At 42.2% G+C, this 27,721-nt stretch overlaps 1 protein-coding gene across 2 annotated transcripts in view; it reads left to right on the top strand.

Moving 5' to 3' along the window:
- The first annotated feature begins 5,808 nt into the window (after positions 1 to 5,808).
- Positions 5,809 to 27,721, top strand: part of ACMSD (aminocarboxymuconate semialdehyde decarboxylase) — a 59,550-nt gene continuing 37,637 nt past the window's right edge. Inside the window, exons 1-2 of one of the 2 annotated variants that reach the window (XM_072120329.1) lie at positions 5,810 to 5,971; positions 18,294 to 18,338. In XM_072120329.1, coding sequence (XP_071976430.1) covers positions 5,915 to 5,971; positions 18,294 to 18,338 — 102 coding nt within the window. In that variant the 5' untranslated portion in view covers positions 5,810 to 5,914. Of the gene's footprint in view, positions 5,972 to 18,293; positions 18,339 to 27,721 lie in introns of both variants that reach the window. The other variant, XM_072120330.1, reaches the window with a different exon arrangement.

Genomic DNA, 27,721 nt, shown 5'->3' with positions numbered 1-27,721 from the left:
AACCCTGGATCTTCTGAGTTTAGGGTCGGCAGACATCTTGCTCTTCTATCTGAAGCTGCACTGAGCTGCTCTGTGCCTCGAATTCCAGGACGAGTGTAAACATCACTAGGGGGTTGAAATTTGTGAATTTTCTTTCATGGGCAAACTCATTTAGTGTAATGTCTGTGAATCCCTTATTGCTTTACTTACTGCACCATGCTCTATAAATAAATAATAATACAGGCAGTCCCCGGGTTATGTACAAGATAGGGTCCGGAGGTTTGTTCTTAAGTTGAATTTGTATGTAAGTCGAAACTGTATATCTTATAATTGTAGATCCAGACAAAAAAAATGTTGGCCCCAGTGACAATTGGAGTTTAAACATTTTTTTGCTGTAATGGGACCAAGGATTATCAATAAAGTTTCATTACAGACACCTTACAGCTGATCATTGCAATCTGGGACTATAGTAAAGCATTCAGAAAGCTTCACCAGAGGTCAGAGGGGTCTGTCTGTAACTATGGGTTGTCTGTAAGTCGAGTGTCCTTAAGTAGGGGACCGCCTGTAATTACAATTCACAACGGTAGTAAAATTAAAGTTATAAAGAAGCAACAAAAATTATTTTATAGTTTGGAGTCACCACAATCTGTGGAACTGTATTAAACAGTTATGGCTAGCGATGAGTGCACCCAAAGTTTCCTTACGTGTACAAGGTTTGGGTGCCACCCATGTGACCCGCACATATTGCTTATTGGCTGCCAAAGAGCCAATCCGGCAAATTGATGCCCCTAGCTACTAGTCATGGCTGTGATCGGACAAAGGGACACCCCGTGGATTTAAATTTTGCATGAGGCGCACCCGAAGCCTGAACTGAAACTTTGTGGCCGCTCATCTCTAGTCGCAGCATTAGGAACGTTGAGCATCAATGGTCTATAGGGACTAATGTATCTATTTATGAGATTACAATTTTATACAAAAGGGTAGAATTTATTAATTCTGGGCGCACTGTGCACCAATCTTGCTCTTCCCCCCGAAAAACAAGCCAAGAGTTTCTAGATCTGGCTGGCGTAAGATTTGGCTTCAACCTGCACCAGGATTTTGTATAAGGTAAATATGTCTTCAGTTATCTCCTGCACCCCCCCTAGTGGTGGCTATAGCCAGATATTTTCTATCGCTTAAATGGAGACTACCTGGGTTAGCCATGTATATCTTAAAATACTGCATTGGTTGTGCATATAATTTGAATGATAGGGATTGGGTTGCAGTCTCTGTACAGATCTATGGCACACAGTGGGGCTCATTTACTTACCCGGTCCATTTGCGATCCCGCGGCACATTGTCCCTAAGGTCATGCACACGATATCCAGCAGGTGTCGCTGCTGCGCTGAAGTCCGCCGGAGTTCACCTTCTTCGTCCCGGTGTGTGTGAGTGCTATTCTTGAGACACAATGGTGGTCATTTACTAAGGGCCTGATTCGCATTTTCCCGACGTGTCACCCGAATATTTCCAATTCGCGCCGATTTTCCCTGTATTGCCCCGGGTTTTTGGCGGATGCAATCGGATTATGGCACATCGGCTCCGGGATGCACGCAACGGAAACCAGGGGGCGTGGCCGAACGATAACCCGATTCAAAAAACCGTCGCATTTAATAAACAAAAAAGTGTCGCGGGACACGCGCTTACCTTCACCAGGTATAGGATGGTGCATTCCGGCGGACCTCGGGGAACTTCAGCGCAGCAGCGGCATCTGGTGGACGTCAGAGGAACTGCCTTAGTGAATCGCCGGAAGACCCGAATCCACCGCACAGAACGCACTGCTGGATCGCGAATGGGCCGGGTAAGTAAATCTGCCCCAATTTTTTTTTTTTAATTCCGCCGTGTTTCCGAATCCGACGTGTTTTCCGACGCCTCCTGATTTCTGTCGCGTGAAAGCCGGGGCAATTCGGCGCAAATCGGAAATATTCGAAAAACCCAACTAAAATGAGCGATTCTGACCCTTAGTAAATATGCGCCAGTGTATAGAGCTTTATCCAAGCCTCACCATCCCATCAGTCAGCTGTGTGTGAGGATGCTGAGGTTTAGGCTCTTGGGAATAAGTAATTCATGTGCTGCCAGATCCCTTTAAGTGTACGGAAATGGAAAAGGAAGCAGCATATTTGGGGCTAGTGCAGCGGCCATATTGGTTACATTTTGCAAGAAACTAATAGAACTATAGAAACATGTAACGTTCTTGACAGATGGAAACAGTAACAGTAACTCTGTTACTTATATAAGTAGTGAGGTCCTGATTAAAGGGGCATAGAAGTGTGTGATCGGCTTATCACAGATATAATTGTCGTTTTCTCCTGGATCCCCCAGGCTCTGACGTTCCGATCAATAACTCCTCACATCTCCAGGTCCTTCTCATTATCAGGACGTTTTCTTGGCTCTTTCCTGGGGATTTGCCGGATTCTATTTCCTGCTGTGTATATGAGAAATCTTCAGCTTCTGTGGAATCATGAAAGTTATAAGAAAAATGCATTTCCACCTTTCCTTGTTCCTTGTGATTAGTTTAGAAGAATCCAGCGCCAATTCCACTTTCACAAAGTTTTCTTCCCCGAAGACGCCAATGAGGTCCATGATTACTGATGGTTTATGATGCTGGGAATCGAAGGACTCCTCTCCGCTTACCATACACAGTATGGCAGGACCAGAAACTGCTGCAGAACCTCATAAATGGCACCTCAGCCACTGGAGAACCTCATGAAACACACCTAAGCTGCTGCAGAACTTCATATTACAGACCCCAGTTGCTGCAGAACCTCATAATTCACACCTAAGTTATGGCTGAACATCATGATACACATCTCAGCTACTGCTTAACTTCTAATTACACATCACAGCTGCTGCAGAACCTCACACCTTAGCTACTGCTGAACATTATGATACACACCTCAACTGCTGCAGACCATGGTAATACATACCTAAGCAGTTGCAGAAACACAAGTGTTTTCATTTTCCTTATAAAAGGATTCTGCAGAACCTCATAATACACACCTCAGCTGCTGCAGAACCTCATAATACACACCTCAGCCGCTGAAGAACCTCATGATGCACATCCTAAGCTACTGCTGGGCTTTATGATACAGACCTCAGCTGCTGCAGAACATCATAACACATACCTCAACTGCTGCAGACCATGGTAATACATACCTAAGCAGTTGCAGAAACACAAGTGTTTTCATTTTCCTTATTAAAGGATTCTGCAGAATTTTATAAAATACACCCAAGCTGCTGCAGAACCTCATAATACACACCTCAGCCGCTGAAGAACCTCATGATGCACATTCTAAGCTACTGCTGGGCTTTATGATATAGACCTCAGCTGCTGCAGAACATCATAACACATACCTCAACTACTGCAGACCATCATAATACATGCCTTAGCAGCTGCAGAACATCATACTACCAATCTCATAATACAAACTTCAGCCATGCAAAAAATCATAATACACACCTCATCTGCTTCAGAATCTCATAATACACACCTCAGCTTCTGCAGACCATCATAATACATACCTTAGCAGCTGCAGAACATCATACTACCAATCTCATAATACACACTTCAGCTGCTGCAAAACCTCATAAAATACATCCTAAGCTGCTGTTGGACTTCATAATACACACCTCAGCTGCTGCAGAAACTCATAATATACACCTCAGCTGCAGCAGAACCTTATAATACACACCTCATCTGCTGCAGAATCTCATAATACACACCTCAGCTGCAGCAGAACCTTATAATACACACCTCATCTGCTGCAGAATCTCATAATACACACCTCAGCCGCTGAAGAACGTCATGATACACATCCTAAGCAGCTGTTGGACTTCATAATGCAGACCTCAGCTGCTGCTGAACATCCCGATACACACCTCAGCTGCTGCAGAACATCATAACACATACCTCAACTGCTGCAGACCATCGTAATACATGCCTTAGTAGCTGCAGAACATCACACTACCAATCTCATAGTACACACTGCAGCCGTGCAAAACCTCATAATACACACCTCAGCTGCTGCAGAACCTCATAATACACACCTCGGTTGCTGCAGAACCTCATAATACACACCTCAGCTGCTGCATAACGTCATAATACACACCTCAGCTTCTGCAGAACATCATAATACATACCTTAGCAGCTGCAGAACATCATACTACCAATCTCATAATACACACCTCAGGTGCTGCAGAATGTCATAATACACACCTCAGCCACTGAAGAACCTCATGATACACATCCTAAGCTGCTGCTGGACTTCATAATGCACACCTTAGCTGCTGCAGAACGTCATAATACATACCTCAACTGCTGCAGACCATTGTAATAAATACCTTTGCAACTGCTGAACATCATACTACCACTCTCATAATGCACACCTCAGCTGCTGCAGAACCTCATAATACACACCTCATCTGCTGCAGAACCTCCTAATACACACCTCAGCTGCTGCAGAACCTCATAACACATACCTCAGCTGCTGCAGAACCTCATAATACACACCTCAGCTGCTGCGGAACCTCATAATACACACTACAGCTGCTGCAGAATCTCATAATACACACCTCAGCTGCTGCAGAACCTCCTAATACACACCTCAGCTGCTGCAGAACGTCATAATACACACCTCAGCTGCTGCAGAATCTCATAGTACACATCAGCTGCTGCAGAACATCATAATACACACCTCAGTTGCTACAGAACCTCATAATACACACCTCAGCTGCTGCAGAACGTCATAATACACACCTCAGCTGCTGCAGAACGTCATAATACACACCTCAGCTTCTGCAGACCATCATAATACATACCTTAGCAGCTGCAGAACGTCATACTACCAATCTCATAATACACACCTCAGGTGCTGCAGAATGTCATAATACACACCTCAGCCGCTGAAGAACCTCATGATACACACCTCAGCCGCTGCAGAATGTCATAATACACACCTCATCTGCTGCAGAATGTCATAATACACACCTCAGCCGCTGAAGAACCTCATGATACACATCCTAAGCTGCTGCTGGACTTCATAATGCACACCTTAGCTGCTGCAGAACGTCATAATACATACCTCAACTGCTGCAGACCATTGTAATAAATACCTTTGCAACTGCTGAACATCATACTACCACTCTCATAATGCACACCTCAGCTGCTGCAGAACCTCATAATACACACCTCATCTGCTGCAGAACCTCCTAATACACACCTCAGCTGCTGCAGAACCTCATAACACATACCTCAGCTGCTGCAGAACATCATAATACACACCTCAGCTGCTGCGGAACCTCATAATACACACTTCAGCTGCTGCAGAATCTCATAATACACACCTCAGCTTCTGCAGAACCTCCTAATACACACCTCAGCTGCTGCAGAATGTCATAATACACACCTCAGCTGCTGCAGAATCTCATAGTACACACCTCAGCTGCTGCAGAACCTCATAATACACACTTCAGCTGCTGCAGAACCTCATAATACACACTTCAGCTGCTGCAGAACCTCATAATACACACTTCAGCTGCTGCAGAACCTCATAATACACACCTCAGCTGCTGCAGAACCTCATGATACACACTCTTTTTGGTAACAGAATACATTCTTATAGTCCAGTCTGCTTATAATTTTGGAGATGGTGAAATCCATAACCTATGTGTATGATAAGTAAATTGTAGCCTCATCCAACCTTCCCACATTCATATGCGGTGTCACTAGTGGAATCCGCAATATGTTGCACTTTGAACTTGACCGGCCTCACATTCTGATTGGTTGTACACAGAGGGGTGTGTGCGGACTTTTTGCTACAAAGTATCAGCATACAGTAAATCCTCACATCCTGAATAATAGGGATAATTATCGGGATACAGTAGCTGGAATTCTTCCACCATGAAAATAGATATCCACAGTCATATCCTGCCCAAGGAATGGCCGGACCTCACACAGGTAACTCATACGTGTCATATCATTAACACTTTCCTGTTCTAGGTGCGTAAAATTTAGAGAGATCTTCATGCAAAAATGTAACAGATTTGTGTCTGTATGTATTTCAATGAGACATTTCACAAAGCTACAGATGTAGCAGAGCTGATGTTGTCATCTGGCACAGATGTGATACCCCCCCGTATATTAAATGTGCTTTAAAGGGGCTTCCGACATATTATTCCTATTCATTGCAATGGGAGTCACAGCTGGAATATTTGCCTTTGGCCACTTTCTTCTTAGATCCCTTTCAGTGAATGGGAACTGAACGGCAGTGACCTGGCGCCTAGGGAGCAGCCCAATAGCATCCCTACAACCGGGCCGAGCCTCTATGGCGCCAAGCCACACCACCCACAGTGGACCCCACACAGCACCACCATACAGTATGGGGCTCATTTACTAAGGGTCCGACGGACGTGTTTTCGTGGGGTTTCCCGACAATTTCTGTTTTGCGCCGAATTGCCCCGGGATTTTGGCGCACGCTATCGGATTTTGGCTCATGGCGCCGGCTTGCACGCGACAGAAATCGGGGGATGGGCAGTCGGACAACGTGCAGGATACAACAATTAGAAATGTGTCGCAAGACACGCACTTACATGCACCGGGAAGAAAAAGGTGAGCTCTGGCGGACCTCGGTGCGGAAGCAACGGATGCGGGAACTCGGGCTCACGACCTTAGTGAATCAAAGCAGACCCGAAACCTCGTCGAACAACGCACCGCGGGATCGTGACAGGACCGGGTAAGTAAATCTGCCCCAATGTGGTAGAACCTCATGTTAATTCAATTCTGATCAATAGATCAAGGCATAAAAAGTGTTACAGGTTTTTTAAAGGAAATCTACCACAAAGCATGATAAAACGGAGACATTACTCATAGATCCAGGCACCGTGACTGTGAAAATCTTCTTACATTTGTTATCTATGGTCTCCTTTCTTCTAAAACTAGCATTTAAATGAGCCAGAAGGGGTGTTACCAGATCCTTCAGTGATGTAGATTCACAAGCTGTAACACTGTGCTCTCAAAGCACTTCCCCCCTTCCTCTGTCTGATGTAATATCAATGCAGCAGAAGTTTTAGCACATAGTGGGAGGGGGAAGTGCTGCTGCACAGTGTAACAGCCCGCGAAACTTAAGCACGGAGGGGACACATAGGCATAGAGCCCCACGCTGGAGAGAGGAGAGGTAAGCGCGGCCATACGTATGTTTATTCATATGATTGGACGTGTTGCCCATTGAAATGAACGTGGCTGTTGCTACCTGCGCCGAAATGTTATGGAACGGGTAGAATACAAGAAAGAAAAACGTTTGTGTGAAATCCGCCTTAAAAAAAATTGGACATTGTGACAACTTTACTGGAAGAAAGGTGGTCCTGCTACATGGCAGCAGGTTCTCACTGTCTTAGACAACTGGAAGCTGCCTCCTACTGCCAAAATTGTAGATAACTTGGATTCCAGAAGAGTAACCCCTTAGATGCCACGATCAATACTGATCACTGAACAGAAGTGAATAGAGACTGTGAAAAACACCATCAATCGTGGGAAGGGGGGCTTCATGACTAAATACTAAATATATCATAAAATATCAAATAATATAGAAGTAACACAGAAGTAAATGCACAAGTCCTCTGCTGCGGTAACCAGGCTCAGTCACTATACCCTCTGTCTATCAGCTGTTCTGTGGGGGTCCTATGGATATTTAGGACCTATTCTTAGAATAGATCATCAGGGAATCCATGTAAGGCACAAGCTCAGCCACATCCTTAAAGTGTTAATCTTTACTAATGACTTTTTTTATTTCCCACCGGATTATTACTGTTTAACCAGAAAACTTTCACTTTCAAATGACTCAGCAAAGTTCCTGCCTGTCCTCATCCAGTCTATAACACAGCAAACACATTACACAATGTCCAGCAGAGCTGATCCTCTATTATTAAGGGCTTGAATGATAGTAATGGAGGTCAACTGTTTCTCCATTCAACTTTACGCACTTTACGGAAATTTACCATCCAAATCTATCCTGATAAACCAGGGACATTACTCATAGATCCAGACACCGGGACTGTGGTATCTTCTTATATTTGTCATCCATGGCCTCCTTCCTTCTAAAATCAACTTTTATAATTATGCCAATGAGCCCCACGGGCTCAAGGGGCGTTACCAGAGCTCCTTCGTGCTTAAGCTTCAAAGGCTATTACACTGTCTCCCCTCCCTATCTCCTATCTCAGCACTTCCTCCCTCCCTCTGCTTGATGTAATGATGTAATGTCACGGGGACATCAACAAAATAAAAGTAAATCTGTTTGAAAACATTGAAACTTTATTCACTAGAGAACTTTTCCTTTTTTGATGTCCTCATGATACTCACCTGAAGCAACTTAGCGTTTTCTCCTCCGTATGATGCCTCCTTCAGTCAGGCCCGGCGCCAGCACCCGGCCAACCCGGGCAAGTGCCGGGGCCCCGGGGTACTGGAGGGGCCCACTCGGGCCCCCGGATCAATTGTACCAGTGTCGCTATGAGACACTGGTACAATTGATCACCATCCGGATCGATCACTTTTCTGCCTCTATGCTGCGCTGGTGGGGAGCGCAGCATAGAGGCAGAACCTAAAACTCACCTGTCCCGGTTCCCACGATGCGGCGCTCCGCAGGGTATGCGACGGCTTTGAAGCCGGCGCACATGATGACGTCATCGGGTCACGTGTGCCGGCTTCAGAGCCGGCGCGTACGGGAGGCCCAGGCCGAAGACAGCTGCAGGCGCTGCTCCGGGGGAACCAGGACAGGTAAAATACTTCTTTCCCGGAGGGGGGGTTTCAGTGTGTCCGCAGGGGGAGGGGGGAGGGATGGGGTCAGTGTGTATACAGGGGAAGAGGGGGGGGGGTCAGTGTGTTCGCGGGGGAAGGGGGGAGGAGGGGGTCAGTGTGTATAGAGGGGGAGGGGTGGTCAGTGTGTCCGCGGGGGTTGGGATGGGGTCAGTGTGTATACAGGGGGAGAAGGGGGTCAGTGTGTCAGCGGGGGGGTCATTGTGTTAGCGGGGGGGGGGTTCAGTGTGTCTGCAGGGGGGAGGGGGGGTTCAGTGTGTCCGCAGGGGGGGGGGTGAGGGGGTCAGTTTGTCCGCAGGGGGAGGTTGGGGGGGTCAGTGCGTCCGCAGGGGAGGGGGGGTGGTCAGTGTGTGGGGAGGGGGGGGGAGTGTGGCCACTGGAGGGCGGCCCACGGAGGGGCCCACTAAGGCTCTGTCGCCCAGGGGCCCACTAAAACCTGGAGCCGGCCCTGCCTTCAGTCCATGCTTTTCTAATCTTCACTTAGGTGAGCTGTATCCATTTTTTCCTTTTTATGTAATCTCAGTTGAGCAGAGGATGTTTCAGCACACAGAGGGAGGGGGAAGCGCTCCTGCTCAGTGTAATAGCCTGAGAACATGCAACATAGAAGGGACTCGGTTACACCCCCAGCGCCCCTCTGGCTCATTTACATCATTATAAAAGTTGATTTTAGAAGGAAGGAGGCCACGGATAACACATATAAGAAGATCCCACAGTCCCGGTGCCTGGATCTATGAGTAATGTCCCTGCTTTATCAGGATGGATTCTGATGGGAGATTTCCTGCATTTTATATTGATATAAAAATGTACTAATATAAACTACGCCTCATCCCACGAAAAGTAATCCATATCACAATAAAAATTGTACAGGCATTTAAGTATTTAGCAAGTGCTCTGAATTCTTCTACAAAGGATCAAAATTAGCAAAAATGAGCTGGAAGCTGTATACACAAAATGATATATAAGGGTGGCTGAGGGAGTAGCACTTCTGCCTTGCAGCACTGGGGTCCTGGGCTCAAATCCCAACAGGTCAACATCTGCAAAGAGTTTGTATGTTCTTTCCGTGTTGCATGGGTTTCCTCTGGGTCCTCCAGTTTCCTCCCACACTCCAAAACATACTGGTAGGTGATTAGATTGTGAGCCCCATGGGGACTGGGACCAATTTAACATGCTTTGTGCAGCGCTGCGTAATCTGTGTGCGCTATATAAATAAAGAATTATTATTATTATTATTATAGATATATACAGTATTGTAATCATGACTACATGCAAAGCGGACCCATTGTTTTAAAAGTTTAGATTGCAGCTTTTATTTTATTGCAACAGTTCCCAGTTACAATGAGATACAATATATATAAAACGGCTGCATCAATCAGTCATTTCTGGTAGGAGACGTGTCCTGCTGTCCCTTCTCTGGGGATGAGTTAACAGATCAATACATTGTACGGAGAGGGGGGGGGGGGGTCAATCGCAGTGAGATGTGCTCCTCCCCCGACTTTCTTTGCTCTTCAAATATTAATGGAGACAGTAAGGTGACCTTCACTCCGCAGCCACTGAGCCCGGCACAGCAAACAGCAGGATCCATATACTTTCACCTATAGCAATCATTAACCATCGATGTGCATTATAATTGCTAATATATGTCCATATAACAATAGACAAAAGATGCAGAGAGTAAAATAAAATAAAATAACCACAAAGCAGAATAGTTTTTCCAAAATATATATATATATATTTTATTTTTTTTTAGAAATGCTAAATAAATTTTAAAAGTTGTTGGAAGTTGTCTAAGTGGGCAATATTGATGGAGTTTCCTTTAGGAGGAATAGAGGTCACCTAACCCCTGTCTAGTGAGTGGAGCGGTGGTCATGCATGACAATCACTCTCTCTTCAGTTCTTATAAATCCCACAGAAGTGAATGTAGAGAGCTACATATGCGCAGCCAGGAGCAGCTCCAGGTATCAATAGGCCCCTGGGTGACGGAGCCTCCATGGGCCCCTTTGCAGTGAACTCACAATGCAGCATTAAAAATTCTGAAACTATAACAGTCTCCTGTTCCCTAGTTTATCATATCAAACAGCCCCCTCATGGTTATTTTATATAAGCCCCCCACACACCCTATGGATACATTAGATACAGCCCCTTTAACCCCCATTGATTCCTTATGTTCAGCTTTATGTGGGCCCCCCAGAAGTTCTGGGCCCCAGTACTTGCCCAGGTATGCTCAGTGCTAGCGCCGGCCCTGTGCGTAGCCATATCTTTGCATCTGAGAAACACAGTCAGGAATACCCCATTCTCAACATAAAGATGGGAATGGATCTATTGCACAACCCTTTAAGAAGTGGATGTAAATGAATGAACGCAATATATCAATATGGGGGGGGGGGGGTCCCATCATATAACCAATCGCCAGAACCACCCACTGATCTGACTTGTCGGTCTTATCAAAGGAACAGGTCGTCCATATCATAGTCTTGGACAAACCCTTTAACATGCAATATGATCCTGATAGGTCAATAAACCACTACAGATGTTATCCGTTCAGGAAAATCTATTTTTATGTAACCTTTTAGTAACATTTAGGTTAATAAAGGGGTTACTGTGTCCTGGATCATCTTGTTAGGAGGACTTGTCCAGTCCTGCATTACACAGACATCCTACTGACTTGAATGGAGACTGTGTAATACTTAAAATCTCCTGCGGGGGCGCCGCATGCATTTTGAACATTGCAAGATGTTCCCACAGATTCCAGCTGATCCCTGGAGGACCAATCAGAAGGATCTGTTAATATTAAAAAGAAGAGTTTGTCCTTTGAAATTGTATGCATCACCATCCGATTTACTGGAAACAATTAACGCAACATTTTAGGAGTCATTTACTAAGGGTTACCCGAATTTTACCGTTTTGCGCTGATTTTCCCAGAATTGCCCCAAGATTTTGGCACACGCAATCGGATTGTGGTGCATCAGCGCCGGCATGCACGCAACGGAAATCGGGGAGCGTGGCGGTCGGAAAACCCGACGGATTCGGAGAAACCGCCGTATTTAAAAAAAAAAAGTGTCACTTGACACGCACTTACCTGCAACCGGCCTGCCGAACTTCAATGATCTCCGACGGAATTCAGCGCAGCAGCGACACCTGGTGGACATCGGAGGAACTACCTTAATGAATCGCCGGGAGACCCGAATCAGCGTCGGAGAACGCGCCGCTGGATCGCGAATGGACCGTGTAAGTAAATCTGCCCTTTTGTGTAAAATATCGGTTTTCACACCTCTAGTGTTTTTATAATAGCAAAGTAAAAAAAAAAATGTTGCTAAATTTGGGTTTTATAGTAATGCGGAAAAATCAGATGTATTTTTATTACAAAATATAAAACCTTGGGCCTCGTGCATCAACACTGTCAAAAAGAAATACAGCCGGTCAGCTATAGACGCTTAAGTTCCTTATGGAGACATCTTATCCCGGTCCGTTTTTTTTTTTTTTTTAAACAAAACTTTACTGTTCCAAGAATTAATGTTGCAGATAACTTTGTCCTGTGATTTATGGGAGATGCGCAAAGACACAATTCAATTAGTGAGCCGGATCGATGTTCTATCTAGATACATGGATGATAAGCACCAGCACATATGGGAAATCAATATGGACGTTCATCCATTGAACTGTAGACACTTAGAGAACAATTTGCGGACATGGAGTGGTAATGGTTTACAAAAAAAATCACATTTATCATTGTTACTGGGATGGAAAACTAACAAAATTCCCCAAATTAGTATAGTGCATTTATAAAAGGGTGTTACCAGCTAAAATATAAGTCTTTTGTCTACAAAGCGTCTTCATGCTAGATAAAAAGGCCATATAGTGCTAATATAATACTGATATATTGCTATATAATACTAACATAATACAGTGATAATTGTGCACATACATAGTGATAAGATAATGCTGCAGTATATAGTACACATAATACCACTACACAGTGATAAGATAATGCTGCAGAATATAGTACACATAATACCACTACATAGTGATAAGATAATGCTGCAGTATATAGTACACATAATACCACTACATAGTGATAAGATAAAGCTGCAGTATATAGTACACATAATACCACTACATAGTGATAATATAGTACTGCAGTATATAGTACACATAATAACACTACATAGTGATAAGATAATGCTGCAGTATATAGTACACATAATACCACTACATAGTGATAATATAGTACTGCAGTATATAGTACACATAATACCACTACACAGTGATAAGATAATGCTGCAGTATATAGTACACATAATACCACTACACAGTGATTAGATAATGCTGCAGTATATAGTACACATAATACCACTACACAGTGATAAGATAATGCTGCAGTATATAGTACACATAATACCACTACATAGTGATAATATAGTACTGCAGTATATAGTACATATAATACCACTACACAGTGATAAGATAATGCTGCAGTATATAGTACACATAATACCACTACATAGTGATAAGATAATGCTGCAGTATATAGTACACATAATACCACTACATAGTGATAAGATAATGCTGCAGTATATAGTACACATAATACCACTACATAGTGATAATATAGTACTGCAGTATATAGTACACATAATAACACTACATAGTGATAAGATAATGCTGCAGTATTTAGTACACATAATACCACTACACAGTGATAAGATAATGCTGCAGTATATAGTACACATAATACCACTACACAGTGATAAGATAATGCTGCAGTATATAGTACACATAATACCACTACACAGTGATAAGATAATGCTGCAGTATATAGTACACATAATACCACTACATAGTGATAATATAGTGCTGCAGTATATAGTACACATAATACCACTACACAGTGATAAGATAATGCTGCAGTATATAGTACACATAATACCACTACACAGTGATTAGATAATGCTGCAGTATATAGTACACATAATACAACTACACAGTGATAAGATAATGCTGCAGTATATAGTACACATAATACCACTACATAGTGATAATATAGTACTGCAGTATATAGTACATATAATACCACTACACAGTGATAAGATAATGCTGCAGTATATAGTACACATAATAACACTACATAGTGATAATATAGTACTGCAGTATATAGTACACATAATACCACTACACAGTGATAAGATAATGCTGCAGTATATAGTACACATAATTCCACTACATAGTGATAATATTGCAGTATATAGTACATATAATACCACTACACAGTGATAAGATAATGCTGCAGTATATAGTACACATAATACCACTACACAGTGATAAGATAATGCTGTAGTATATAGTACACATAATAACACTACATAGTGATAATATAGTACTGCAGTATATAGTACACATAATACCACTACATAGTGATAATATAGTACTGCAGTATATAGTACACATAATAACACTACATAGTGATAATATAGTACTGCAGTATATAGTACACATAATAACACTACATAGTGATAATATAGTACTGCAGTATATAGTACACATAATACCACTACACAGTGATAAGATAATGCTGCAGTATATAGTACACATAATACCACTACACAGTGATAAGATAATGCTGCAGTATATAGTACACACAATACCACTACATAGTGATAATATAGTACTGCAGTATATAGTACACACAATACCACTACATAGTGATAATATAGTACTGCAGTATATAGTACACATAATACCACTACACAGTGATAAGATAATGCTGCAGTATATAGTACACATAATTCCACTACATAGTGATAATATAGTACTGCAGTATATAGTACATATAATACCACTACACAGTGATAAGATAATGCTGCAGTATATAGTACACATAATACCACTACATAGTGATAAGATAATGCTGCAGTATATAGTACACATAATACCACTACATAGTGATAAGATAATGCTGCAGTATATAGTACACATAATACCACTACATAGTGATAATATAGTACTGCAGTATATGGTACACATAATACCACTACATAGTGATAATATAGTACTGATGTATATAGTACATATAATACCACTACACAGTGATAAGATAATGCTGCAGTATATAGTACACATAATACCACTACATAGTGATAAGATAATGCTGCAGTATATAGTACACATAATACCACTACATAGTGATAATATAGTACTGCAGTATATAGTACATATAATACCACTACACAGTGATAAGATAATGCTGCAGTATATAGTACACATAATACCACTACATAGTGGTAAGATAATGCTGCAGTATATAGTACACATAATACCACTACATAGTGATAATATAGTACTGCAGTATATAGTACACATAATACCACTACACAGTGATAAGATAATGCTGCAGTATATAGTACACATAATACCACTACATAGTGATAAGATAATGCTGCAGTATATAGTACACATAATACCACTACATAGTGATAAGATAATGCTGCAGTATATAGTACACATAATACCACTACATAGTGATAATATAGTACTGCAGTATATGGTACACATAATACCACTACATAGTGATAATATAGTACTGATGTATATAGTACATATAATACCACTACACAGTGATAAGATAATGCTGCAGTATATAGTACACATAATACCACTACATAGTGATAAGATAATGCTGCAGTATATAGTACACATAATACCACTACATAGTGATAATATAGTACTGCAGTATATAGTACATATAATACCACTACACAGTGATAAGATAATGCTGCAGTATATAGTACACATAATACCACTACATAGTGGTAAGATAATGCTGCAGTATATAGTACACATAATACCACTACATAGTGATAATATAGTACTGCAGTATATAGTACACATAATACCACTACATAGTGATAAGATAATGCTGCAGTACATAGTACACATAATACCACTACACAGTGATAAGATAATGCTGCAGTATATAGTACACATAATACCACTACACAGTGATAAGATAATGCTGCAGTATATAGTACACACAATACCACTACATAGTGATAATATAGTACTGCAGTATATAGTACACACAATACCACTACATAGTGATAATATAGTACTGCAGTATATAGTACACACAATACCACTACATAGTGATAATATAGTACTGCAGTATATAGTACACATAATACCACTACACAGTGATTAGATAATGCTGCAGTATATAGTACACATAATAACACTACATAGTGATAATATAGTACTGCAGTATATAGTACACATAATACCACTACATAGTGATAAGATAATGCTGCAGTATATAGTACACATAATAACACTACATAGTGATAATATAGTACTGCAGTATATAGTACACATAATACCACTACACAGTGATAAGATAATGCTGCAGTATATAGTACACATAATACCACTACACAGTGATAAGATAATGCTGCAGTATATAGTACACACAATACCACTACATAGTGATAATATAGTACTGCAGTATATAGTACACACAATACCACTACATAGTGATAATATAGTACTGCAGTATATAGTACACATAATACCACTACACAGTGATTAGATAATGCTGCAGTATATAGTACACATAATTCCTTTACATAGTGATAATATAGTACTGCAGTATATAGTACACATAATACCACTACATAGTGATAATATAGTACTGCAGTATATAGTACATATAATACCACTACACAGTGATAAGATAATGCTGCAGTATATAGTACACATAATACCACTACACAGTGATAAGATAATGCTGCAGTATATAGTACACATAATAACACTACATAGTGATAATATAGTACTGCAGTATATAGTACACATAATAACACTACATAGTGATAATATAGTACTGCAGTATATAGTACACATAATACCACTACACAGTGATAAGATAATGCTGCAGTATATAGTACACATAATACCACTACACAGTGATAAGATAATGCTGCAGTATATAGTACACACAATACCACTACATAGTGATAATATAGTACTGCAGTATATAGTACACATAATACCACTACATAGTGATAAGATAATGCTGCAGTATATAGTACACATAATAACACTACATAGTGATAATATAGTACTGCAGTATATAGTACACATAATAACACTACATAGTGATAATATAGTACTGCAGTATATAGTACACATAATACCACTACATAGTGATAAGATAATGCTGCAGTATATAGTACACATAATAACACTACATAGTGATAATATAGTACTGCAGTATATAGTACACATAATACCACTACATAGTGATAATATAGTACTGCAGTATATAGTACACATAATACCACTACATAGTGATAATATAGTACTGCAGTATATAGTACACATAATACCACTACACATTGATAATACTGCAGTATATAGTACACATAATAACACTACATAGTGATAATATAGTACTGCAGTATATAGTACACATAATAACACTACATAGTGATAATATAGTACTGCAGTATATAGTACACATAATACCACTACACAGTGATAAGATAATGCTGCAGTATATAGTACACATAATACCACTACACAGTGATAAGATAATGCTGCAGTATATAGTACACACAATACCACTACATAGTGATAATATAGTACTGCAGTATATAGTACACATAATACCACTACACAGTGATTAGATAATGCTGCAGTATATAGTACACATAATTCCACTACATAGTGATAATATAGTACTGCAGTATATAGTACACATAATACCACTACATAGTGATAATATAGTACTGCAGTATATAGTACACATAATACCACTACACAGTGATAATATAGTACTGCAGTATATAGTACATATAATACCACTACACAGTGATAAGATAATGCTGCAGTATATAGTACATATAATACCACTACATAGTGATAATATAGTACTGCAGTATATAGTACATATAATACCACTACACAGTGATAAGATAATGCTGCAGTATATAGTACACATAATACCACTACACAGTGATAAGATAATGCTGCAGTATATAGTACACATAATACCACTACACAGTGATAATATAGTACTGCAGTATATAGTACACATAATACCACTACATAGTGATAATATAGTACTGCAGTATATAGTACACATAATACCACTACATAGTGATAATATAGTACTGCAGTATATAGTACACATAATACCACTACATAGTGATAATATAGTACTGCAGTATATAGTACACATAATACCACTACATAGTGATAATATAGTACTGCAGTATATAGTACACATAATACCACTACACATTGATAATACTGCAGTATATAGTACACATAATACCACTACACATTGATAATACTGCAGTATATAGTACACATAATACCACTACACATTGATAATACTGCAGTATATAGTACATATAATAATACTACACAGTGATAATATAATACTACCAATCGTAACCACCATTTCTTCTTCTTCCTATAGAGATACGGCTACGGAGGATGGGTCCAGATGCAACATTCTTGCAAGGTATGAAATTCTTTTTATTTCAATGATTTTTTCTTTCTTTCATTTCCCTTTTCTCTTTCTGCTGATATCCGTTTATACTGGATGAAACAAACTCAATGTCATGGGGGAATTGGTGACAGTCTGGGAACTACGGTATATTCAGAACTACAGTCATAAAGAAAGGGATCACTATACTCCGATGTTATTGGTTATTAGATATGAATGGACCTAACAGGCAGCTGAACCCAAACATAAGTTATCTATTACAAAGTGTCGGGTTGTGAGAGGTAAGTAGCCTGATTGTTCAGAGACTGGTGATGAATGTCCTGTCAGTCACTGGGCAGGCACCATGCATTGTTAAACTTCTTCCTGTACTTGGGCTCCACTACTTCTGTTTCACCAGTGGGGGTGGGGGGTGCCGTGCTCTTTTACAGAAGGGATGGACCCACTGTGCTATCCAACCCATTTCACTTTAAGGGTGTTATTCCTGCACCTCTCAGATGTTTATCCTTTCACCCATATACAGGTATCACACAAGGCAAACATCTCTCATGGTGGTCATGGTGTAGATAGCACCTGGCCCAGGGGGGTCAAAGGTTCCAGGGATCCGGCTAAGTGTAGTCAAAGAAAGTACCGTCTTTTAGGGCAGGCAGCAATATAGAAGATTTAAACAGAGGCTGAGGTATAAGGTAGAGAACAGGGTAGGGAGCAAAGTGACAGAGTCCAGGGTATAAGCCAGAGGCCGGGGCAGGAAGTAAACAGGCAAAGTCTAGTATATAAGCCAGATGCCGGGGCAGGCAGTAAACGGGCAAAGTCCATTATACAAGCCAGATGCCGGGGCAGGCAGTAAACGGGCAAAGTCCATTATACAAGCCAGATGCGGGGGCAGGAATTAACAGGCAAAGGCAAGGGTATAAGCCAGAGGTCGGGGCAGGAATTAACAGGCAAAGTCCAGGGTATAAGCCAGAGGTCAGGGCAGGAAGTAAACAGCAAAGTCCAGTATATAAGCCAGAGGTCGGGGCAGGAATTAACAGGCAAAGTCCAGGGTATAAGCCAGAGGTCAGGGCAGGAAGTAAACAGCAAAGTCCAGTATATAAGCCAGAGGTCGGGGCAGGAATTAACAGGCAAAGTCCAGGGTATAAGCCAGAGGTCAGGGCAGGAATTAACAGGCAAAGTCCAGTATATAAGCCAGAGGTCAGGGCAGGAATTAACAGGCAAAGTCCAGGGTATAAGCCAGAGGTCAGGGCAGGAAGTAAATGGGAAACGTCCAGGATATAAGCCAGAGGTCGGGGCAGGAATTAACAGGCAAAGTCCAGGGTATAAGCCAGAGGTCAGGGCAGGCAGTAAACAGGCAAAGTCCAGTATATAAGCCAGATGCCAGGTCAGGAGATCGATCTGTAAGATGACAATAACATAAGAGTGACAAACGGGGGTCAAAAATGTTGTGAGGCCGGTTGCACCTATACACCTGTGGCACCCGTAAGCCGCAGCTAATAACAATCACCATGGGTGGAGTCTGATGTGCATTTTGGGCAGCCATGATATGGGATGTACCCATCATTTTTATTCATAGAGGATATTGTAATGGATCTCCAAATATCTGCTGAATATATAAGAACAATCAGCTGATGCTGACGCATAGGTCCATAGAGCGAGAGAAGGGGCTGCATTAATCAGATTCAGGTGGAAAGATATTGAAGATAAGTGTTGCCGTGGTAACTGTGTCCTGTTTTTCGGTTTTATATAAATATCCTCATGAGGACGCATCTGTCAGATTGCAGTCAATACCTGCACATTATACGTTCGCGTAGCCACTAATGAGCCCTCCTTACCCCCGCACAGTACATGGGTATCACGAGGACCGGGTTATGAAGGTCCATCTGCTCATTACTGGTAATTATTGTGCACAGTCTCCAAATATCTCGGGGGGGGGGGAGATATCTAAAAAAGAAAAAATCAGATGTAGAAATGAAAAGTTCCGGTTCAGAATGTTGCGGACCTACAAATAAGATATGAACTGTGGGCAACTTGTGGTACGTTCAATGGGAAAATTACAAGGCACAGGTTTAGTCCAGAGACCCCAGCATAGGCTAAACATGTCAGGGGGCTGTCAGGCTCCGGGATCAGTGTACTAGCCGACACCTGGGACCGGAGTCTAAGTGGCACCTGGTCTTCACCAGAGCGGGATGGTCTTGCTGCGGCAGGGTACCACCAGGTCGTTCCACAGGCGCAACTAGCCCACGGTGGTAGCCGAGGTCGAGGTACCTTTATGGAAGACAGTCTCATGGTCAGGTCCTGGCACAAGGTCAAGGCCGGCGACAAAGATGCAACATCTTTGTCCAATCCGGGGTCAGCAACGGGAGGTCCAGACTGATGGGTAAGAGAACACGGGAGCAGGAACCCTAGGGAGCTCCTGCTGGATGACGCCTGAGGGAGACGCCGCTGGATCACGGCGAGGTGAGTCGCCGGCACTGTGGTACACGGGTGCGCCTGCGACCCGAGACAAGGGTCGCATGGGCACCTGTGACAGGGGCTATATACACCCGAAACCAGAGGTTTCCAAACACAATATAAAAAGACACATAGGATGACATGAAGGCAGAATAAACCTTTCCGATTTTAGGTCCTTCCGGATCAACAAAATCCCTTATATTTGCCAAACACCAGAATAATGAGAGAGAGAATTTTTAAGAAATGTAATAGGACTTTCACCTAAGTTTATACACATTTCCTTATTATTTTGTATCATTCCCATTACACTATATGACTCTGGGGACACATTTTGGATCTCCATCCACAAGCTTCTCACAATGGTTGGTAGGAATTTGGGCCCCTTCCTCCTGACGGAACTGGTGTCGTGTTTGTAGCGTCTAACTTGCATCGGCCTTTTCAGCTTTGCCCATAAATTTTCAGAAGGTTTGAGATCAGGGCTTTATGATGGCCGCTCCAAAACATTGGGGCTTATTTACATTGGGGAAGCATTTTCGTGAGCTCCCGGAGCTGAGGCTGCTCCGTGACCAGAGTGGCCTTGTAGATACAACCTGTGAATGCGGTGACATATCCTGCGCGGGTGCAGAAGCTCCTGGGCATCGAGAGCCTCTTTACGCATAAAGGACAATATTTTATTATTGTTACTATTATGTGCAGAATTGATGCAGCAGGAAGTGGATATAGTACATGTTTTGTCCCAACGTATGATGTGAGGGATATTACAGGTATTGATCGTCTTTAATGATAAGCGACTCATTGATGTTACTTGATCGGTACTTGTGTGAGTTGCTCTTTAACATGTTTGTGCATTTTATATCTTTTTCTCTGATTATACATTCACCTCTCTGAAATCTTACATGAAAACCCTTCCCTTCCTTTCTCTGTAACTAATGGGAGGTGTGAGCTTTGTAAATCAATTGTGTTTGATTTTTCCCCTCTCCTCGCCGGGTATCACGGTCTTCTCATCCTTAAGTGTGGATTGCAGCAAAACTAGGTCAGAGGGGGCGCTAAAAATAGGACTTTGATTTTGCTTTGATTGTGCTCCTCTCAGATAACTGCTCTCCAGCGACTTTGTTTCCAGAATTTCAGCCTCTTGACCTAAACAAAACGTCCTTTTCACAGACTGTAACAGAACCTGAGGCTTTGAATATGATGAATGATATGAATTTTCAGGGGGAAATCTACCATTTGCTTTTATACATTATGAAGCAAACATACCTTGAGAATGCTGTAGCTACACTGATGCAGAAACATATCTTGTTTAATCCCTGATCCGAGTGGTTTTAACGAGGCTTTGGCGTTCCTTTGGCTGCCCCGGCGCTTCTCCTGTTACCCTAATTATGCACTGCTCCAGCCTTGTCCTGCCCGGCATAATATGCCATCACTGTGTTGTCCCTGACAGGCAGAAGTAATCAATCGCCGCACCATCCCCCAGCTGCAGTGTATAAGTCATCCAGTTTAGGTTGATTAGTAATGTCTGGAAGCTGCGTGAAACACAGAAGTCGGTATGCACCCAGCTTTCCCAAGGTCCTGAATGTTCTAATTGTTTTTTGAACAAAACCACTCGGATCAGGGATTAAACAAGATATGTTTCTGCATCAGTGTAGCTACAGCATTCTTAAGGTACGTTTGGTTTACAATGCATAAAAACAAATGGTAGAATTCCTATAAAGAACATTTCACTTTTATAGAATCTGACGTAATTGAAATGTAAAGATTACGTTGAAATGCTCCAAAAACTCTTTACTTTACTGCTGCTGTAAATATCTGCAGATTAACCATAGAAGATTCAGCCCAAAGCCAAACAGCATCGTCTGTCAATGGTCTTAAAGGGGCTTTTCAGAGGAATGAAAAAAATTGTCTCAAAAAATCCGTCCAGCCATTAAAAATATATGGCCATTAGGAGTTTATTTGTGAATAAGCTCATAGTAGCCAAGGGGGCGTGTCTTGGTGTGCTGTATGAAGATTAAAGGTTAACGCCCACTTGGCTAATATGAGCTCCATCCCATAAAAACTTTCCGGGGCTATTTTCTATTTAAAGGATCAATCATAGACATGGAAATGATGTCATTTACCATTTTTTCATTGGTAAAAAAGTTTTCTTTAAAGGGATTGTCTGATTTGAAAAAAATAAATATAAATTTTTCCCTATACAGAAACATTTATTTCAATGAAGTAAGCTCCTATACTTAGCACAACCCAGGGTCAGATAATCCGTATGTCTTAATCCTGGAATATCCTTTTAAGCTCGATGGGGCTCATTTACTAAGGGTCGAATCGCACACTTTCGTTGGATTTTGGTGCACGCGACAGAAATCGGGGGCGTGGCTGTCGGAAAACCCGACGGATTTGGAAAAAACGCGAAATTTAAAAAAAAAAAAAAATCGCATTCACTTACACCGAGACGAAGAAGGTGAACTCCGGCGGACTTCGGCACAGCAGCGACACCTGGTGGACATCGGGCGCACGACCTTAGTGAATCCCGGCAGAACCCGAATCAGCATCGGAGAACGCACAGCTGGATCGTGACAGGACCGGGTAAGTAAATCTGTCCCAATTTATGTAATAATATACTCCCACAATGCACTGCTCTGCAGTAAATCATCCTGAATGTAGCCGGCACAGAATGCAGACACATTAAAAAATTGAAGTGCATGTAAATTAGTCGCTGACTCCTACACTCAATGGGGCAGATTTACTTACCCGGTCCGTTCGCGATCCAGCGGCGCCTTCTCTGCGCTGGATTCGGATCCGGCCGGGATTCATCAAGGTAGTTCCTCCGCCGCCCACCAGGTGGCGCTTCTGCGCTGAAAAGCATCTGAACGCACTCAACTTCACCGAGCCGGACCAAGTGAAGGTAAGCGCGTCCCAAGTGACACTTTTATTGTTTTAAATGCAGCGGTTTTTCCGAATCCGTCGGGTTTTTCGCTCGGCCACGCCCCCCGATTTCCGTCACGTGCATGCCGGCGCCGATGCGACACAATCCGATCGCGTGCGCCAAAATCCCGGGGCAATACAGGGAAAATCAGCACAAATCGGAAATATTCGGGTAACACGTCGGGAAACCGCGAATCGGGCCCTTAGTAAATGACCCCCAATGTAGGTGGAAAGTGTGGAATGATGTGAACCTATGGAATTTGTGTCTGAGGTTTCGCTGTCATCAATCAGTATTATAAGAACAGCAGCCCTGGACGTTTGCTCTGCGGAGAACGGAATATTGTATTATATCTGCAGCTTTGTCAGCTTCTTATAAATCATGTTACAGGAGAGAAGGTGAAAGAGTGATGAGTCTCATCTCATAGGTACGGAATTACTACTGCTCCAGGATTGTTCACAGAAAGTTCACAGCCCCTAAAGAGAACCTGTCAGCAGGTTTTACTCTACTAGACTCCCCCTCAGTTTAGGTATGAAATTCCTCTTTTATGGAAAATCTCATCCATTTACCTATAAATATCAACCAAAGTCAGGCAAATATGACTCTTCTCACCACATTTCCACATGAGATGAGTCAATTTTATTGGGTGCAGGGGGAGTGTCACTTTAGATGCCCCTGTATTCTGTTCCATAGCACCTAAAAACCAGCTTTTTGTGTCATACAAAGACAAAGATACAGATTTCATTTCAGGTCTCATCAAATGCAAGGTATAATACAGGATGTAACTCAGGATCAGTACAGGATAAGTAATGTCATGTATGTACACAGTGACTGCACCAGCAGCAGAATAGTGAGTGCAGCTCTGGGGTATAATACAGGATGTAACTCAGGATCAGCACAGGATAAGTAATGTCATGTATGTACACAGTGACTGCACCAGCAGCAGAATAGTGAGTGCAGCTCTGGTGTATAATACAGGATGTAACTCAGGATCAGTACAGGATAAGTAATGTCATGTATGTACACAGTGACTGCACCAGCAGCAGAATAGTGAGTGTAGCTCTGGAGTATAATACAGGATGTAACTCAGGATCAGTACAGGATAAGTAATGTCATGTATGTACACAGTGACTGCACCAGCAGCAGGATAGTGAGTGCAGCTGTGGGGTATAATACAGGATGTAACTCAGGATCAGTACAGGATAAGTAATGTCATGTATGTACACAGTGACTGCACCAGCAGCAGAATAGTGAGTGCAGCTCTGGGGTATAATACAGGATGTAACTCGGGATCAGTGCAGGATAAGTAATGTCATGTATGTACACAGTGACTGCACCAGCAGCAGAATAGTGAGTGCAGCTCTGGGGTATAATACAGGATGTAACTCGGGATCAGTGCAGGATAAGTAATGTCATGTATGTACACAGTGACTGCACCAGCAGCAGAATAGTGAGTGCAGCTCTGGGGTATAATACAGGATGTAACTCAGGATCAGTACAGGATAAGTAATGTCATGTATGTACACAGTGACTGCACCAGAAGAATAGTGAGTGCAGCTCTGGGGTATAATACAGGTGGTAACTCAGGATCAGTACAGGATAAGTAATGTCCTGTATGTACACAGTGACTGCACCAGCAGCAGAATAGTGAGTGCAGCTCTGGGGTATAATACAGGATGTAACTCAGGATCAGTACAGGATAAGTAATATCGTGTATGTATACAGTGACTGCACCAGCAGCAGAATAGTGAGTGCAGCTCTGGAGTATAATACAGCATGTAACTCAGGATCAGTACAGGATAAGTAATGCCATGTATGTACACAGTGACTGCACCAGCAGCAGAATAGTGAGTGCAGCTCTGGTGTGTAATACAGGATGTAACTCAGGATCAGTACAGGATAAGTAATGTCATGTATGTACACAGTGACTGCACCAGCAGCAGAATAGTGAGTGCAGCTCTGGAGTATAATACAGCATGTAACTCAGGATCAGTACAGGATAAGTAATGTCATGTATGTACACAGTGACTGCACCAGCAGCAGAATAGTGAGTGCAGCTCTGGGGTATAATACAGGATGTAACTCAGGATCAGCACAGGATAAGTAATGTCATGTATGTACACAGTGACTGCACCAGCAGCAGAATAGTGAGTGCAGCTCTGGGGTATAATACAGGATGTAACTCAGGATCAGCACAGGATAAGTAATGTCATGTATGTACACAGTGACTGCACCAGCAGCAGAATAGTGAGTGCAGCTCTGGTGTATAATACAGGATGTAACTCAGGATCAGTACAGGATAAGTAATGTCATGTATGTACACAGTGACTGCACCAGCAGCAGAATAGTGAGTGTAGCTCTGGAGTATAATACAGGATGTAACTCAGGATCAGTACAGGATAAGTAATGTCATGTATGTACACAGTGACTGCACCAGCAGCAGGATAGTGAGTGCAGCTGTGGGGTATAATACAGGATGTAACTCAGGATCAGTACAGGATAAGTAATGTCATGTATGTACACAGTGACTGCACCAGCAGCAGAATAGTGAGTGCAGCTCTGGGGTATAATACAGGATGTAACTCGGGATCAGTGCAGGATAAGTAATGTCATGTATGTACACAGTGACTGCACCAGCAGCAGAATAGTGAGTGCAGCTCTGGGGTATAATACAGGATGTAACTCAGGATCAGCACAGGATAAGTAATGTCATGTATGTACACAGTGACTGCACCAGCAGCAGAATAGTGAGTGCAGCTCTGGGGTATAATACAGGATGTAACTCAGGATCAGTACAGGATAAGTAATGTCATGTATGTACACAGTGACTGCACCAGAAGAATAGTGAGTGCAGCTCTGGGGTATAATACAGGTGGTAACTCAGGATCAGTACAGGATAAGTAATGTCCTGTATGTACACAGTGACTGCACCAGCAGCAGAATAGTGAGTGCAGCTCTGGGGTATAATACAGGATGTAACTCAGGATCAGTACAGGATAAGTAATATCGTGTATGTATACAGTGACTGCACCAGCAGCAGAATAGTGAGTGCAGCTCTGGAGTATAATACAGCATGTAACTCAGGATCAGTACAGGATAAGTAATGCCATGTATGTACACAGTGACTGCACCAGCAGCAGAATAGTGAGTGCAGCTCTGGTGTATAATACAGGATGTAACTCAGGATCAGTACAGGATAAGTAATGTCATGTATGTACACAGTGACTGCACCAGCAGCAGAATAGTGAGTGCAGCTCTGGAGTATAATACAGGATGTAACTCAGGATCAGTACAGGATAAGTAATGTCATGTATGTACACAGTGACTGCACCAGCCGCAGAATAGTGAGTGCAGCTCTGGAGTATAACACAGGATGTAACTCAGGATCAGTACAGGATAAGTAATGCCATGTATGTACACAGTGACTGCACCAGCAGCAGAATAGTGAGTGCAGCTCTGGTGTATAATACAGGATGTAACTCGGGATCAGTACAGGATAAGTAATGTCATGTATGAACACAGTGACTGCTCCAGCAGCAGAATAGTGAGTGCAGCTCTGGAGTATAATAAAGGATGTAACTCAGGATCAGTACAGGATAAGTAATGTCATGTATGTGCACAGCGACTGCACCAGCAGCAGAATAGTGAGTGCAGCTCTGGAGTATAATACAGGATGTAACTCAGGATCAGTACAGGATAAGTAATGTCATGTATGTACACAGTGACTGCACCAGCAGCAGAATAGTGAGTGCAGCTCTGGAGTATAATACAGGATGTAACTCAGGATCAGTACAGGATAAGTAATGTCATGTATGTACACAGTGACTGCACCAGCAGCAGAATAGTGAGTGCAGCTCTGGAGTATAACACAGGATGTAACTCAGGATCAGTACAGGATAAGTAATGCCATGTATGTACACAGTGACTGCACCAGCAGCAGAATAGTGAGTGCAGCTCTGGAGTATAATACAGGATGTAACTCAGGATCAGTACAGGATAAGTAATGTCATGTATGTACACAGTGACTGCACCAGCAGCA

Source organism: Engystomops pustulosus, chromosome 8, assembly GCF_040894005.1.
Source record: "Engystomops pustulosus chromosome 8, aEngPut4.maternal, whole genome shotgun sequence".
NCBI lineage: Eukaryota > Metazoa > Chordata > Amphibia > Anura > Leptodactylidae > Engystomops > Engystomops pustulosus.
Note: the sequence above shows the minus strand (reverse complement) of the source record. Positions and strands in the feature narration are given on the sequence as shown.